General features: G+C 40.4%; 1 protein-coding gene across 3 annotated transcripts in view; it reads left to right on the top strand.

The window, feature by feature from the left end:
• The window catches only part of osa (trithorax group protein osa), a 23087-nt gene extending 4162 nt beyond the window's left edge, over positions 1 to 18925 (top strand). The window contains exons 5-20 of one of the 3 annotated variants that reach the window (XM_029312751.2): positions 6514 to 6646; positions 7041 to 7139; positions 7290 to 7621; positions 7715 to 8114; positions 8200 to 8325; positions 8439 to 8617; positions 8749 to 8790; positions 10374 to 10571; positions 11461 to 11680; positions 11816 to 11992; positions 12084 to 12243; positions 12327 to 12591; positions 12798 to 12963; positions 13083 to 13399; positions 13547 to 13783; positions 14012 to 18925. In XM_029312751.2, the coding sequence (XP_029168584.1) occupies positions 6514 to 6646; positions 7041 to 7139; positions 7290 to 7621; positions 7715 to 8114; positions 8200 to 8325; positions 8439 to 8617; positions 8749 to 8790; positions 10374 to 10571; positions 11461 to 11680; positions 11816 to 11992; positions 12084 to 12243; positions 12327 to 12591; positions 12798 to 12963; positions 13083 to 13399; positions 13547 to 13783; positions 14012 to 16030 (5070 nt within the window). In that variant the 3' untranslated portion in view covers positions 16031 to 18925. Of the gene's footprint in view, positions 1 to 6513; positions 6662 to 7040; positions 7140 to 7289; positions 7622 to 7714; positions 8115 to 8199; positions 8326 to 8438; positions 8618 to 8748; positions 8791 to 10373; positions 10572 to 11460; positions 11681 to 11815; positions 11993 to 12083; positions 12244 to 12326; positions 12592 to 12797; positions 12964 to 13082; positions 13400 to 13546; positions 13784 to 14011 lie in introns of all 3 variants that reach the window. The other 2 variants (XM_029312750.2, XM_029312749.2) reach the window with 2 other exon arrangements.
• Positions 18926 to 18936: the final 11 nt, after the last annotated feature.

Here is an 18936-nt window from a genome sequence, read left to right as displayed (position 1 = left end):
AATAATAATGGAAAATAATATATTTATTATATCGAGCCAGAGATTCAAATTTTATAACCCTAATAGCACATGTTTGAAAAAGATATTCAGAGAATATCCAGAGGACACTCGAACATCCTCAGGATGTTTTCTGAACGTCTTCGGGATATGCGTGCTGTTGGGGAATCTAAATTAAGGTATTTTTAGGGGAAAAGAGTCAAAATATTGTATAGGTATTTAATTCTCTTCCTAAATTTTCGTTCGAATGGAAAAACTTGCGGGGGACAATGTTATAGGGGCTCTCGGGAAATTATCCTTTTCCATTGGAAAATCTCGCCCTTTGTTTCTCCTCTTTCAAGTCGGGGGATTCAAGTCGCGCGCGGAATTAAGATGGCAAAAAGGAAGGGACGGAAGCTTAAAATTTTAAAGATCGTACTTGAGGAAAAATAACGATGGCCGTAAACGGTGGATACTTTATGCACGGTCACGGTATGTGGTATACGGTCAATAAACGTCAATGTTGCATCGAGCTGCGAAGTGGTGCCACACAAACATTGCTGTGCTTAGATGATTTTTGCAAATTAAATAGATAAATAAGAGATGAAAATATGGAAATTCGTCTTAGATGAAGAAGATCTTATATAGATCCAGGATAAAATTATATGGCGATTCGTCTAGATAACTTCCAGATAATATCTAGGTCTGTTTTATGGATAAATATTATTTTCATTTAACTCTTTATTGGCTATACAGAATGATGTGTATATAAAAAAACACAAGGAAGCTAAATAATTGCAATAAGAAAACTGTAATTGTTGAACTTTCTTGGTTTCTTTTTATATACATATATAATAGTGCAGATTTGTTATTATGAATTCTAGTAAAGAATTTTTTATTCTGTAAATCCAATAAAGAGTTAAGTGTAAATAAGATTTGTATAAATAAAACAGATCTAGTCAGCATCCCTTTAAATTCTACCAATTAGGTATTTTTATGTCCTATATGACTCTAAACTAAATTATCTGATGATGTCGTGAAAAACACCTTTTTTCATATGAAATTGCATAAATACATATTTTTATTATCTATATAAAAATAAGATGACGCCAAAATTTTATCTAATTGATCATCTGTACAGGCAGGGTGTATACTCTCTGGAAAAACGTGGAAAACCTGATGGAATTCAGGGAATTTTTTTTACCTCAAAAAATCATGGGTTACTCATGGAATTTATTTTGAACTCGGGGAATTTAAAAAAAAAATTACCCCTTTGATTTTATTTTCAAATATATCTTTAAAGAATCTAAAATTTATTAGGTTTATATAAAGTATATTAAAATATACTTTATTATAAAATATAATATTGTATTATGTTAAAAAATTACGTATAACAATGATATACTTAATTTAAAATTGTGTTTAAAATTCTTTTAAATAGGTACTTATAAATTTCACTTGGAATTTTGAACAAAAGTACCTGGAAAATCCTGGAATTTATTTATAAGATTTGAGTATACACCCTGCTATTTAATTTTATTTGGATAACAGCAAACACTGCGCGCAAAACTAATCCGTGCAAAGCAAGTAGTATAGTAGCAGACGATCCACAATGTAAACATGGTCTGATGGGAACACATGGTATTTAGTCTGCTACAGGTGATCTTGGCCACGAAGTGAAATCGTGGCCGATATACCACATACCGCGGAGCCGCCTTGCTTCAATATCTCGACTTCAAGTTCAATCTCCCCGGAGTAAAACAATAAAATGTAAAAAAGAAAACATTTCATACATCATTCGAGATAAGAATCTGTCAAACTAAATGTAACGAAATTTATTATCGCCTTGTCGATATATCACCTCTTGATACACATCGCTACCTCTCTCTCTCTCAATAAACGGAGTTGAATGAACCTTGAGGATTCAGTTATTGTCGCAGTTGACGGGATAATAACATTACGCCGACTGGCAGATAAAAATGTAATGTTACGTAACCGAGAGCGATTTGCGCTCTCTCGCACCGAGAGAAATATATGTTTTCTCTCGCTCTTTCTTTTTCTCCCTCCAAGCGCCCCCGCATTATTTACGTTTTCATTCACGCACATCTCGACCACCCAACCCGAAGAGAGAGAGAGAGAGAGAGATAGCGATCGGAACCTCTTTCCAACACGCACACACGTTACATATCGCTGAAGTTCAGCCCCGCGTATCGAACGGATTAACTTTAGTCATCCGATAACGTAAACACTCCGCGTGTGGATGCCGCGACTTTTGTGACAATGGAATTGTGCATGAATCAAAATGTTTTCGGTTCGCATTTCAAATTCAATTCGAGATGTCCCAATCGGGATCAATTTTCGCGCGAGCTCCCTTTTAAGCGGTTCTCTCGTACAAATATTTATTACAGATATGTATATACAGGGTGTTTTTTAAGGGCGTATTTTAAATAGAGCACTCAAAATAAGAGAATAGTTCCTATAAGCGTGGCTCCAAAAATGCTTTCTCTTCGAGTTATTTCCATTTATTTTTATGTGATTTTGACATTTTGATCCGATTTTGAGGGGTGCTAATTTTCACTTTTGGATCTATTGTTTATAGGAACTTTTTTTCTTATTTTGATTCCTAAAATACGCCCTTAAAATTTCTTATTACGTATGTAATTTTTGAAAATCAGGTGGAAAATAACCAGGCAAAAATATCGCGGGGAGATTTAAATCATTTTTAAATTTTGTTTTCGCTTAAATTGCTGATGAAATTCTATGTTATTGTTGAAAATTATTTGAAAAAGCTATTCTGTGATTTAAAAACATAGGGAAAAAAATTTATCGGGGATGGAAGAATTGTTTCATTTATTTGGACCAATCGGAATAACAATAGCTTTTTACTTATTGTATCATAAAAAATTAGTATACTTTCTCTACGTAACGACCTATATTTTCATATTTTTAGCGTTAAAAATCTATACGAATTATGTTAAGAGAGATTGCCATTTTATATATACATTTCAAGACTCTAAAATAATAACTATACATATATTTAGCTGGAAATGTTACCTTTTTCCCGGAAATAGATATTTCAATATCTCTGTATCTTATATTTCGCTTCGAAATTTGCTGCATTTTATTCGTATCTTTATCGATACTCCAATTTACACGAATGACATTGTATATTTTCCATTTTCGCGCGAAGATTTCGCAGGTAGAATATGGAAAAACGTTTATTTTGCATAGAACACGACGAGATAGCATATAGACACGAATCCCTCGATGTTCAGGCTTTACTGGGGCACACGAATTCGCCGATCGAAAAGTGCCGAAGTCGCACGAAGCTCGCCGAACCGCTTGCCGCCACAAGCGAGCGTCGCGCGCCTGTGTGCACGCGCCTGCACGTACATCGCGTACGCTTGTGTGAACGCTCCTATATTCGACACGAGGCGATCTATGTACCGTGCATTCGATGAATTCGGAGCTACGACGAAGTTGACAACTTCACGTCGTTCGCGATATCTCCGTCGCGCTGGAGGGAAAATTGCGAAAAAGGAATTTGTTTCGGAACAAATTTAGGGCAAAAGTACGAGAATAAAGAAAATCCACACCTATACAGGGTGTTTCGAAAACTATGTCAGATTTTTAAGGTATTCTAGGGGTCGAAATAAGGAAAAAGTTTCTATAAACATGGGTCGAAAAATGTTTTAAAGATGGGTGAAAACATTGAAAAATGTATTGCAGCTTTCGACAATTTTTTCACAGAGAAAATTGGGGAATTTAAAAATGATCGAGATAAAGATGAGATGAAAATATATGTAAATTCATCTTGAATAAGATGAAGATGATTTTGAATTTAAATACATCTGGATAAAAGGTCAAATTATACAGCGATCTAAGATATAACTTCCAGATATTTTTCTATGCTATAACTCTAAAGCAAATTATCTAAATTATTCAAGATAATTTAGTAAAGATGACACTTTTTCATCTAAGATCCAGATAATATACATTTTCATTATCTAAAGATAATAGAATAAAAAATAGATGGAAGATAAAATGCGGAATAAAAAATGCAAAAATTATTTCTATGAAGACAAGATGACGTGAAAAAAATGTCATCTAGATGATCATCTATATAATTTGATTTAGATAACAGCAAACTGTTCATTTATATATATGTACAAGTGTATATATGTATATGTATATATATATATATGAGAATATCGACTTGGATAGAGTTCCCGAGACAGTCGGGCTTTTGGGAACGATTCGCTGGCATACGGTCTCGGAGCGGTCCGAAGTTGGCCGAGATTGGCCGAGCGCTTGCCGCGCCACGAAAGAAAGAACGCCCTCCAACAAGAAGCCAGCTCGACGAGGCAGCTAGACGCGAAATCTGTAAACCGAAGCCTCGGGGACGACCCCGATACAGAGGAATACTCCTTCTCTCGCCGAGAGGAGGAAAACGCGACGAACGTTTCGCTCCGAGGACTCTCTCGTACACGTCAAAAGACTTCCGCGCAGCTTTCCGTAACCAAGTCTCTCCTCGTCGTGGCTCCGGATTATAACCTGTTTGACGCGTGTTTGTACGCACACGCGATATCACGCAGAATATATATATATATATTTATATATATATATACGAGCGACGACGACGACGTTGACGAATATTTGATTCCACTACGTAAACTTCCTACGTGTCCGTCCGTCTGTCTGTCCTCGTTGTCTCGAGTTTGCTACCATCGAGCTCCGGTCCCGTGACAGTTCGTACTCCTTGGCAGAAATTATTGACACACAACATGCGACGCTCGAGGAGACACGGAAAGGCGACGACGATAGTGGCCGAGTCACAAACCTGAAGAATATCATGTTTGATCGGTACGCCAGCCGCGCACTGGGGCGATAAATCATTTTCGCAAGAAAAAGAAGGAAAAAGAAATATTTTTCCATCTTTCTTCTACATATATATATATATATATTTTTTTTTTCTCTCTCTCTTTGTTTTTGTCCGCGTACATAACTCCACGCAGTTTGACAAACATGTGAAAGCGCAACTTGGTAAAACGGAGCAAAATACGTTTCCGCTTCTCTTTCTTGCTCGCTCCTTCTCTCTCTCTCTCTCTCTCTCTTTCTCTCTCTCTCTCGGTTGCCACTCGTCGTGCTTTAAGTGGAGAGCCGGGTAACGCCTCTCCTTCGATCTCTCGCGTCATGCCGAGAGTCCTTGTACCGGACGGCCTATGTACCGTACGTTCGCTCGTGCGCCCGAGGAAGTGTTTAATCGCCACGGACCAACTCTACGCGGCCTGGTAGGTGTAATGATGTGCCTGAAATTTTCTTTCATTCTCTTCTCTCCATCCCTTCTTCCCGTCTAATCCATCCATTTCTCTCTCTCTCTCTTTCTCCCTCGGGTTCTCCACGTCTATCCTCGTCCCTGTTCCACTCTCTTTCTCCTACCCCTTCTCACGCACACGCACACACGCTTAGCGCGCGCGAGCGCGTATTCACACACACACACACACACACACACGTACAGCAGCGGTGCTCCTTGTGTGACGGACGATCTGTACGAAAGTGCGTATACACGCGGGCACATGCATACGCGATTTCAACCGGGGATATACACGGTGCGTGTGTGTGTGCGTACGTGTGTTGTCTGTTTCGTGTTCCGAGAACGACGCCGCGTGCCATCGTGACGACGACGATCATCGTCGTCGAGGACACGACGGGCTGACAGCAACATTGAACGCCGCGCGCGCGAATATCATGGGCGACATCGCCGCTTATTCCCTCTTGCAGTCCTCGTCCTCGTCCTGATATCGCCGCCGATTGATTTTCAAACACTAGAAACACCCGACACGTAGAATATCGTTCCAACAGGCGGAGCGCAAACGTCGCGACGTCACCGAAGGCGTCGGACAAAGCTGCTGCTGTCTAGATATAGGATGACAATGAGGCTGATTCGACTCCTCATCAGCATTTCTTGTTTCATTGTCGAGGAATCCAGGGTTTAGCTTTGTGGATCTCCTCTCTGTGTGATTCACATTTTTAGATCTAGACTGGAATTGTAATCTGTTTGTCGTCAAAAGTGCTTCTTGTGTTCTTATGCGTACTGTGTACAGCAGTGTTGTGCGAATGGATTCTTGCGATAGTTTTACACAAGGCAAATATGTGTTGCAAAAGACTGACCTAGTTTAAAAACCATGATATTCACAGAATATTAGAGTGTAAGATATGAACGTAGAGATAATCACACGTTGATGTGCAAATATATGGGATAATTGTGGGATAAAAACTGTATTTTCATAAATTATATCTGCTGCGTAAACTTGTTATCATACATAAATACATAGGAGAAAGTTTAAGCAGTGCTTGTTAAACTAAATACAATTAGAATTAGATAAGATGCAATTCTTACTTAAATTGGCTACATTTTATTTCCACGGTTTATATTTTTCACATCATTTTCTATTAATATTATCACTATTTAATACTTCTTCTGTTTCTCTTCCTTTCGTCACAAATTGTTGTTACAAGATTGAATTTGAATTGCAGGAATTATCAGGACAGAATAGTAACGACAGTTCGAATGGACCAGCTTGCCCAGGGACACCAAATTCTCAGGGGATGAGACCTACCCCGTCGCCTACAGGATCCACAGGTTCTCGCTCGATGTCCCCTGCTGTTGGTCGGTCTTTTTTACGTCTGTCTCTCTTTTCACTCGCATTTGTACTTAGTGATAAAATTTGTAACTTCAAATATTATGCTACGCAGAATATTTCAGTGTTGTAGACTTTTCTCATTTTCACTATATGCATTCTGTCATGAAATTTAAGAATCAATTTTTGTCATGGAGTAATATTTCACTGCTTCTATCGGAATGTCCTGTGTAGCATATTTTATGTATCTCAGTAAATTATCTTAGTATTCTTCACTAGAATAATATCAAAAAGAAAAAAGAATTACTTGGATATTATGTAAAAGTTATTTTATAAAAAATGACGTTCTTCTCTTTTTCTTCCTATGTTATATACGTGTATCACAAAGAGTATTTACCTAAAAATTTATTCATGACTGCACAGGCCAACAAAACGTTCAGATGCCTCCACGTCCGTCGAGTAGCCAGTCGGATGGTAGTGGACCAGCACCACGCATGAGTCATTCTCCCATGACTACTCAAGGTATGATTTTCTACTTTTTCTCTTGCATTTATCATTTCTTCTTGTGAAAATTACCTTGTTTCTGAGATATTCATTTATTAATTATCTCATGTGTAGACAGTCTCTGTTACAAAAATCAGAAATAATAAATATAATTGTCATTGATTTCAGGAGCGTATCAACAACCATTGGGTCCATCGCCACACATGCATAGCTACAAGATGAACAATACTGGTCCTGGCGTAGTGCAACCGGGACCCGGTTCGACGACTCTCGGTGGGATCAGTCCAATGGGTGGTGGGATGGGCTATGCAACTGGCGGAACAGCAGCGGGTCAACCTGGGGTCACTCCTTATCACGCGCAATCCACGTATCCACCTCCGCGTCCTCACATGCAGTTTCCACAGGGATATCCGACACCTGCAAACTCACAACCGCCACCCAACAATCAGTATCAGCCTCCCAACAGACCCAATAATTTGGTACAATATCCACCGTACACGGTAAGCCGATTTTTAATTAATAATTAACAACAGTAATGTCTTTATATTTATATCGTTGTCGATTAAAGCTAACATCTCTGTATCGTTTTGCAGCATAAAATGGGCTTCAATAGTGTACCGCCAGGAATGCCACCGAGTCCAGGACCGCCGCAGGTTTATGGCACCGGTGGTACGACCGCGATGGTACCGCCAGGTGCTCCAGGTGTGCCCGTCATCGGTAATATGGGACCGCCAGCGAGTTCCATGGGCCCACCACCACCGTCTCCCAATCACATACCTAGCAACCAGCCACCACCGCCTACCAGCTCGGCGGTACCGCATTTGCACACTCCAGCGGCTACCCCGCCGCTCAATCACGAGGGCAGTCCTATGCCGCCACCCAGTACCACACCAAACTCGCATCCCGCGTCAGCGCCGACACCAATCAGCCACAATTCTGCAGATCTCACGGCTGAGACTTCCAACGACAGCGGTATAACCACGACCGCTTCAGGTAAGCGAGAATATCGTGTTAATCTTTATTACATCATTTTTTCGTACAAAATAGCAAGTAGCCAAATTGTATAATTTATATGTAGGTACGTCAGCTATAAATGTCATATCTACTTCGAGCGGTACTGTGACATCTGTAATAACGACAGGTCCAGATGGCACATCTCTAGACGAAGGCTCACAACAATCAACGTTATCCAATGCATCAGCCGGTTAGTATCATTTCTAATTTTATAGATTTCATCTTTATCTTTTTTTTAAACTTTGTAAAATTTTGTTCATTGTATAATCCGAGTATAATCATAAATGTATTATATGTACACAGCTTCCGGTGAAGATCCAACTTTTACGCCAAAAGTGCGGAAGGAGATGATGGGAGGATACCACAGCCATCCCGCGACACCACAAAGTACAGTCCCGTCACCTGGTGCTGCGAGCATCAATTCTATTCACGAGGAATATGACATGAACAGTCCTGGTTGGCCGCGTACTCCTGCTAGTCCTGTACGTATGACGCACAATCACACATATGTAGTACATACTCTAATGTACTAAATAAGCAGCTGACTGTGTATCTAGACCTCAGATAAAGGTCAAATATACGAATGAATCTTCAATATTTTAATATTTTACAGGTATTTAACAGTCATGTGCCTCAAGACCCGTACAGATCTAAGGTTATTGTTTTTTCACTAAATATTTGTTACATTGTCGAAATGCCATTCCCCTTTTGCGCTCCACGCTTTAGGCATTTTTATCCTGTACTAAAATTTCTCTTGCTTGGCACATATTATATACCATCATATTAATCTACAAATATCCCAATGTCCAAAAGTTGAAAGTATTTAAATGTAAAAGTATATATTATAAAACTTAGAGTTTTTTATATAATTAATCAAAATTAATATTGGACGCTAGTGGTGAAAAATAAACTTGGCAAAATTGATTTCGACATAATTAGCAATTTTATTCAATACTTTCACGACGTTTTGACCATTTGGTTGCGGTCCTTATCAAGTGAGAATTTCATCAATTAAAATGAGATTAACGCAACATAAAACCGATCTTATTTAAAATTAATAGTTAAAAGAGGAACACGTCCCATCGCTATGATGTTTCGTCAACGAATTCCATCAATTAAAATGAGATTAACGACGAAACATCATAGCGATGGGACTTGTTCTTCTTTTAACTATTAATTTTAAATAAGATCGGTTTTATGTTGCGTTAATCTCATTTTAATTGATGGAGTTCTCACTTGATAAGGACCACAACCAAATGGTCGAAACGTCGTGAAAGTATTGAATAAAATTGCTAGTTACGTCGGAATCAATTTTGTCAAGTTTTTTTTATATTATATTTCTTTATATCACATTTCTAATTTGGAAAAAACTTAATTTATCTAAAGTATCTCTTCTTAATTTACAAAAAATATTTTTATTAACACAATTTAATAATATATTATTATCAGATAGAATATTGCAATGGCAGAATAAATTGACTGTTTTTACAAGATTGCAACAAAAGTTATGACACAATGCACAATTTAATAAGTGATTTACAATAATATAATTATATATAATATATTTTCCAACAGAGGAGATTATTACAAAAACCCTTCACGTTGTGTAGGGTTGTTACGCAACTATTTACTGAGACAATGTATTTATCGATACACTTATTTTATTGCACTGAACATTTTACAAATTCTTTGCCAACATTTCTGTTACTTGCATAACAACACCATTACCTGCATTATGTTTACTAAATAATCATTGCATGCATCAAATTACTATGCTGCATACCATATATCGCTCCATTTATCTTAGTTTTTCAATTTTAATCTTTAATACGTTTATTAAATACCAATTTTTTAAACATGCATTAAAGAGAAAAATAACTCGTAAATGTTTAAGAATACTAATATTCTGGTTACAATCTATCAATTTATCTGGTGTTAAAAGTATGTTTCATTAATTGTAATCAAGAATATGTTAACAACTGGTGTTTAATTATGAGATGGGGAAAAAAAGATAAACAACTATTGAAAGTTATGTTTATGCATGTTAGATAATATGGCTACAATTGGGATTACGTTCGCAGCTTTTGCAAGAATAATAATTGTTTATTCTAGTATATAGTTTAAAATCAATAATATATACGAAATATTTTTGTCAAATCTACATGTTAGTAATTTCATTTTCATTCATGCTCATGATAAAACACACTAAAAAACATGAAAATGATGTGCGACTTTCAGAAGCCAGATAGTCTGGCAAAGTTATACGAAATGGACGACTCGATAGAACGGAGAACCTGGCTGGATAAACTGGTCAATTTTATGGAAGAACGAAGAACACCCATCACTAGTTGTCCTACCATCTCCAAGAACCCCCTCGATCTGTTTCGGCTATACCTCTACGTGAAGGAGAGGGGGGGCTTCATGGAGGTATGCAAGGTGCAGTGTAGTTCCATCTAGCCCTCGGTGTCTTACATAGTTTCTATATTGTTTTTATGTCTTTTTGCATTCTATATATATATATATACATATTGTTATTCTGTGCACATTGTATATTTTTGAGGTGTCTTTCGTCGATTACTTTCGATTCTTAGTACTCGATGGAAAGTACTTTAAAGTATATATATGTCTAATATCCAATGAAGCTTTGATTGACAAACCACTTGTGTCAAAGTTTGAAATTTGATATTTAGACAGTATCGAAACACCTCAGAACATGCTTCATTTTTACATCTATGCTGAATTGTGCATGATATATGTATAATTTCTATTTTTGCTATTAGTATCCCTTATATTCTATATTCTGTGTCATGAGAAAACAAAAAAAAAAAGAGAAAAAAGAGAAAAAAAGCTAAACATATCTTTTCTTGAAGTAGTCTTCAACAGTCGAATATGGAAACACCCTGATCTACAAACCTTGGTGCTATATGGAATTATTCTAATAGTCACACAGCGAAGATAAACTTTTAATATCGAAATGTAACGATAACGGTAATTTCCGATTGTACACTGTATATTTCTGGTTTGTTTTTATTTTTTTTTTCAACTTGCATGTATTTAGAAACTTTGCTAGCAGTTTTTACTACCAATGTCATTTATTATTATTATTATTATTTCTTAAAACTTAATTTTATTATTACTTTTTTTGTTAAGACCGATATCTTAAGCTATGGAACATCGGCAATATCTTTTGTATTATGTTTTTCTTTTTCTTTTGGACATGCATATTTTTTGTCCATATGTGTGTGTGCGCGTGTGTGAGATTCGACACGAAATTGTTCTCTCGTGAACGTAGTAAAGGACGCGTGTGCGTAATCTTTTTCTGTAGGTAACGAAAAACAAAACATGGAAGGATATAGCCGGCTTGCTGGGTATCGGCGCGAGCAGCAGCGCTGCTTATACATTGCGTAAGCACTATACGAAGCATCTGCTAGCATACGAGTGTCACTTTGATCGCGGGGGAGTGGATCCACAACCCATCATCAATCAAGTCGAAGCGGGCTCGAAGAAGAAGGGCTCCAAGGGAACTGCTTCCGTACCATCGCCGGGTAAAGGCTTGTTTTTATTTTATTTTTTATTTATTTATTTATTTTATTTTTTCAAAATTGTGTCGTGTGTAAAAGAATAAAAATTGTAAAAATTTTGGTTTCGTCTTCTAACGCGGAGATTCTTCCTTGCCACAGGTTCTTCCAATTCTCAAGACTCCTTTCCCGCTGGCGGATCGAGCAACGCTTCCATGGATGGCTATGGAAGCTATCAGAGTAGTTACGCGGGCGGTACACCCGGTGGCCCGTCGTCGGAATATACGCCACCTCCGCCTAGGCCACCCAGTCAAAGCAGCGCACCTTCTGCTCATCAGGGTACGTCTTGCAGTTTGGTCAACGCGTTGATAAAGTTTATTCATTCATTGTTATGAACTTTATGATAATTTTTCTCCTTTACTTTGTTAAGGAATACAACAAGGTAGTTACCAGAACACGGGTTCCTATCAGAATTACCCGCAAGATCAGTACATTCGGCCCCAGGCAAACGCGCTGTCTCAGCAAGGGGAATTTAGTCAACCATACTCGCCAAGATCGCATTATCCTCCATACGTGCCGGATGTTGACAGGTGAGAAATGCGAAGACTTGTTTTTTTCCCTTCCGTAATAACAAATCTATTCAATCTATTATTATTATTTTCGTCGTGTACAGGGGATATCCGGGTGGTAACATGCCGCCGAGCAACGCTACTGGACAAGACATGTACAACAGATACACTAGCAGTCAGCAGGGACCCGCTAGCTATCCTACGGGAACGCCTCCCAACGCGCGGAGTAACAGTTATCCATCGGGACCGCAGGCTCATCCCGCCACCGTGCAACAGCAGACTGTAACCAGTCAGCCTTCGTCGCCCTCGCAACCGCCGGCTGCATCGTCCGCGTACTCGTGTCCGCAGGATTACTATCGACAGGAACAAGTAATACTCGTTCGATATTATGTTACACTTGTTTACGGTAATAATTACGACATTACGTACAAGAGTACGCAAGAGCGTGTTATATTTTTGTATTTCTTTTATTAAGCTAATTTGTTTCATTTCTTGAGATAAAATCTTGAAAAAAAACCTTATTGCACAGATAGAGAAAAGTCAATAGTCTTAATTATGTTTCTCGTATATTGCAGAGTGGATACGGAGCGCCCGGTGGAACGCAAATATATAGCCCGAGCGCATCGGCTAATAAGAACATGCCACCGCCTCCTCCGGGACCCACCCAACCTAGACGTCATCCAGATTTTGCCAAAGACCAACAATATCCCCAGTATAATCAGCAACGACCAGCGTATCCAGGTCAGACACTTGAAATCACAATTTCTATCTCTGTTTGAAAGAAATTTCAAGTTTCTAAAAAGATAAACGAGAGCACACGATCGATGATTAACAAAGAGAAATGCAACCTCTTTCTACAGGATGGCCAAATACAACCAATCAATACAATAGTAATAGTGGCAACAATAGGGTTCAGTACCCAAGTCAGCCGACACAATCGCCGTCGCAGCAACAGCAGCAACCACAGCCGCAACAGGCACCGGTGGTAGTCGGCCCCGCCGCACCACCAGCTGCGGCGGTTAGTGCTATGACCGGTAGTCAACAATGGTCCACCCAACAAACGAACAGGTCCCCGTCCCAACCTGCTTTGAACGCTATAGCGCACGCGCCTCCGCCGTGGGATCACCGTTACACGAATCAACCGTCCCCTTTGTATCCGACACCCGGAAATCATCCGGTATGCTTTCAGTTCTCTTGCCAACGCGATATGTTATTCGTGAATTTCCTACGATTTAACATAAATGTCAGTAAACATATTTTAGACTCATATTTTCAATTAAAATATCTCGTTGGGCCAAATAAAGCATTATTTTGTTTCACGCAGAATCAACTTGTGAATCCCATGATCAGCCAGCAACCGACGTCAAAGAGAGAAATGACATTCCCTCCTGACAGTGTAGAAGCTATTTCGCCTCTTTTGTACAAGCGACGAAAACTAGCACGCTCTGACGTGGCACCGATAGAAGCTTGGCGTATCATGATGGCTTTACGATCGGGCCTGCTCGCCGAAAGCTGTTGGGCCCTTGACGTATTAAACATTTTGTTATTCGATGACTCTTCTGTAAGTACCGTCTTCTCTCTGCAAGCAATTATTCTAAATAAAAACATGGATTATTCTCTTTTAAATTAAAGAGATGAAATATACAATGAGGAATATTTCTACATAATGATTTATTTTTATTTATTTATTTGTACATAATTATTTGTATACAAAAGTAATTAATATATATATATATATATTAATAGAATGATAAAAGATGCAAAATATAATCGAGTTTTCCGATCGCAGGTAAGTTACTTCGGGTTGGCGCACTTGCCTGGATTATTGGACGTTCTGCTGGAACACTTTTCGCGTTCTCTCTCCGACATGTTCGAGTCGTGCGTGAACGACGACGACCGCTATTGCCAGGCCGCGAATGGTCCGGAGGTGGACCTTGGCGCGGTGACGCGCCCGATCGATGCGGAGGACCGGACGAAACTGTTATCGACATCGAATTACACGTATCTCTCGAGAAGAGGTCGTCCCGTCAAGATCGTTTCCCGGGATGAGGATCTCTTTGTCCTGGACACTCGGAGATCTTGGGATCACCAGGAGTGCGAGTCAGAGACCGAGCCGTGGCAAGTCGACGCGAACGCGACCAAGTATATTGTGACGTGTTTTCAGTCCGAAGTGGGTTCGGTGCCTTTCGCTCGTTTGCTGAGGGACGAGAAACCGCCGTTATTGCAGAAGGAGGTCGACAGCACGGATTTAAAGGACGAAGCCAAAGCGGACAGCGTCAGTGGTAGTGCTCACGAGACCCTAGACTTTACCTATAAGTCCGGCGAGATCGGCGACAAACAGTCTGGCAAGGAAGGCGGTGAACGTAAACAGCAGCAGCAGGTAGACAAGAAGAAGAAGAGTCTGAGCGACGTGTTATCGAGGATTAAGAAAGAACCTGTGGAGATGAACGATCTCACGAGGGCGCTGTTCGAGAAGAAGAACGACAGCTTCAAGAAGGATTGCGACAGCGAGACGACGAAGCCGAACAACAATATGGGCGAGCACTTTGGCAGCGATGTGTCAAAATCGAACGACGAGGACTCGTTGCCGACGCAAAACGGATTGAACGATTCAGCGACGGCGGCAGCGGCAGCGGCTGCGACGAGCAACGTCGACAGTACCCTGGACAAAGCCGAGATCAAGACGGAGGCGACGGAGGAGCAGGAACTGGAAAGCGCGAGAGATGATAAGGAGGGACCAAGATTACAGATAAGAGATCCGGCAGGAACGCTGAAACGGCGGAGGATAAGCGACTACGAGGACGAAAGTTATTCCAGGGACGAGGCGAGCCTCTACCTGGTGACGGAGACGCAGGACAGCCTGGCCCGCCGTTGCGTGTGCCTGTCGACGATCTTGAGGAATCTCACCTTCATCCCGGGCAACGAGGCCGAGTTCGCGAAGAACGTTACGTTCCTCAGCCTGCTCGGCAAACTCCTGCTGCTGCACCACGAGCACCCGGTGCGGGCGCAAAAGACCCGCAATTACGACCGCGAGGAGGACGCCGACTTCGCAGACTCGTGCAGCAGTCTGCAAGGCGAGAGCGAATGGTGGTGGGACTTTTTGCACCACGTGAGGGAGAACGTTCTCGTAATGGCCGCCAACATATCCGGCCACATGGATCTGAGCCAGCACCCGGAGGAGATCTCGCGGCCGGTGCTCGACGGTCTCCTGCACTGGGCCGTATGTCCAGCAGCCCACGGACAGGACCCGTTCCCGACGGTCGGCCTCAACTCGTCCCTCTCGCCGCAGAGACTCGCCCTCGAGGCGCTGTGCAAGTTATGCGTGACCGAGTGCAACGTCGACCTGGTGGTGGCGACGCCGCCCTACTCCCGATTGCAGAAATTATGTTCCGTGCTGACCAGGCTCCTCTGTCGCAGCGAGGAGCAGGTGCTGCGCGAATTCGGCGTGAACCTGCTACACTTTCTCTCGGCCGCCGACAGCGGCGTTGCGCGCACCATCGCCCTGCAGACGCCGTCCGTCGCGTTGCTCGTCGCGTTCATCGAGCAGGCGGAGTCCAGTGCCCTCGGGGTTGCCAACCAGCATGGCCTCGCGGCCTTGCGCGAGAATCCCGAATCGATGGGCACTAGCCTAGACATGCTGCGACGCGCGGCCGGCACTCTGCTCAACCTCGCCAGGCATCCGGACAACCGGACCCTTCTTCTGCAGCACGAGTCTCGCCTCCTCGCCCTGGTCATGAGTCAGATCCTCGATCAGCAGGTCGCCGCGATAGTCGCCCGCGTGTTGTTCCAGTGCTCGAGGGGCACGTAACTTTCTATCGTCTGTCGGGACACTATGCGATTATATTATTATTAACGGTGCCGACAACGACGAGTATCAAGATATAACACGACGATGATGACGACTACGACGACGACGTCGACGACGACGTTGTGATGGTAACATGTGCATGAACGGCTGTAGAGTGCGTTACAGAAACGTAAAAGCGAGAGGTCGCTAGACCTTGATGTAATTGACAAAAAGACGAGGTAGGGAGAGAGTAAGAGAGGGAGAGAGACGCGTACGAGTGAAGGAACAAAAGTGCTGATGAAAACCATGGCAGCGCAATTGTAGTTTTATATCGATTAAACAGGAAATAAGAAAGTTTAATTATTGGTGTTAGCGTGTAGGTATACCAGATGCGATCTCCGCCTATCGGTATACCTTCCCCTTCGTGAATTGGAATAATATCGATAGTGTAAGATATTTCATAGTTAATGAAAGAAAAAAGATACACTCATACAATATATACAAACACGTAGAAAACACATGTACTCAGATCCATGTACTCTAGGCGTACACGTATATATACACTCACACACAAACACACACACACAGACACGTACAATCCGTGTACTCATAGCAGATACACATACATACATGCATGCGCGCAAACGCGACGTATATATACACACATGCGTGCGCATTAAAGGGAAAGAAAATGGACTTTCATATACAAGAGACAACGGTCAACTGCATAATAAAAAATAAAAAAAAATATATATATATATATATACAAAAAAATATATATATATATACCCAGAAGTATATCGGCGAACCTTAACTGGTGCGGATGTGGAACGATATATATATATCGGATGATGATTATATATATAAATATTAAACGATAATATAATGCAAATTTTTATATTTGCATGTTTTGTGCTGTAATTAGCGAGTAATTAAGATATTTTGTAGATAACACACACTTCCATTGAATCTTATTCGATTTTTGTGCTACGGCTACGGTGGCGCAAATATACGTTTGCGATTGTAGGATCGCAAAAAAAGTCTCGACTTTTAGGAGCACAGGCAGATACTAGAACTGAAGAAAGACATTGCTAGAAGATGAAAATAATATGATATGTGTGATAAAAGCCGCTGATTGAAATGAAAGAAAGAGAGAGAGAAAGGATGCGTGAAAGAGAGCGAGAAGGCAAGAGAAAGAATGTGTCATGTATTTGCGTACGTGTGCGTGCGTGTTATATATTTGCGTGCATGTATGTATGTATGTATATAATATAATGTTGAGAATCAGAAAGAGAGAGAGAGAGAGAGAGAAAAAGAAAGAGAGAGAGAATGTGTGTGTGAAAGTCCTAGTAGCAAACTGACGTCATTAAACGTTAAAATCACGTCATTTTGACGTCTAGTGACGCAAGCTTACTATCTGGGAGAATGAGAACTCAGATAAACATATGTCATTTTCAAGTCGAATGACGTCATTAGACGTCATCTTGACGTTCATAACGTCAGTTTGCTAATTGAGAAGAGAGATAAAATGAAGAGAGACATGGATACGCGTTTACATATATATGCCCGCGAGAAATGCATGTGTGTGTGTGCGTGTGCGAATGTGTATGCATATGCGTGCATATAATGCACACCTTGGGACGTATGCATATATGTGCATGTGTATTGGTGTATCGAGAGACGGATTTGGAGAAGGGAGAGAAGATGAGAGGAAAATGCAGGAATGCATTGTGCATGTGTAGTGCGTGCTTGTGTACGTGTGTATATGTATGCACGGAGGATGGGGGTGCCGGTAGAAAAAGGGGTGGGGATAGTGTCTGTGAAAAGAGAAAGAAAAAATATGCAGCTTGCGAAATTGAGTAATTGATTCATTTCGATAATTGCTTCGATTCTCCCTGATTTCACAGTCGTTGTTTCAATAGTAGGAGATTTTACAGTTTCAGTAACATAAATCATTTTCTTTCGTTTCTTTTTTTCGAGATGATTTCCTTTATAGAAGAGAGAGGAGAGTGAGAGAGAGAAAGAGAGAGAGAGAGGAGAGTTGAAAGTAGCGAATTTAACTAAAAAAACTGCAATTTTTTTTGGAGAATAAACGTATTTATAAACATAATTAAATGCCGTTGTGATAACGAAGAAAAAATAAAAAAAAAGAAGCGAAAAGAAGAAGCAGGAAGATGAGGATGAAAAACCAACCATTGTAGAAGCAGACAAAAACTGGACGATAATTGTAGAAACGAATATATATTAAAAGGATAAAAAAAAGAAAAAGGATTTTTAAATTTAAGCTCGATCGTGCCATTAAACGATTCTAATGGGAATATATTTATAACCAAGATTTTATGCTTTTTCAAAGCGCGCATACGTTATTGTAAAATTAACAGATACCGATTGTCAGCTTGCACATATTTTGATGATTCTTACAATCAATACGTACATTTACCTGTAATTGTAAAATCCCACTCTTGTGCAAGAGAAAGTTGCAGAAGAGAATAAGCAAAAAAAAAAGAAAAGACGCATTCGCGAACTCGTCGCACACCTTCCACTGGTATACTTCCTCGTTTCGTAGAGAGTGAGAGAAAGATAGAGAGAGAAAGAAAGAGAGAGTGAGAGAGAGAATGAATTAAAGAGAGGCGGAAGTGAAGTTTAGTTTTCACACGACGCGCGTAGCCGTTTAAAAAACGACTCGAATTCTCGTCGGAGATACGATTAGAAACGATTATATTTGAAATAAGTTAAACAGAACACTTTCCCTGGTCCCAGCTTCTCCCCGACCCCAAAGTATCCTATTCTATAGATATCTAAATACATGTAGTTCTTAAATTATTTACTTTAGTTCGAGTGGAGATGCCTGTAAGTGTAATTTACTAAGACTTTTTGTAAATAAATTATGAAATAAACTAGACGTACTTTATCCAAGACGAAGATGC

This window comes from Nylanderia fulva, unplaced genomic scaffold, assembly GCF_048542155.1.
Source record: "Nylanderia fulva isolate GAGA-0341 unplaced genomic scaffold, ASM4854215v1 Scaffold48, whole genome shotgun sequence".
NCBI classification, from domain to species: Eukaryota; Metazoa; Arthropoda; class Insecta; order Hymenoptera; family Formicidae; genus Nylanderia; species Nylanderia fulva.
This window is presented reverse-complemented; position numbering and strand designations above follow the sequence as displayed.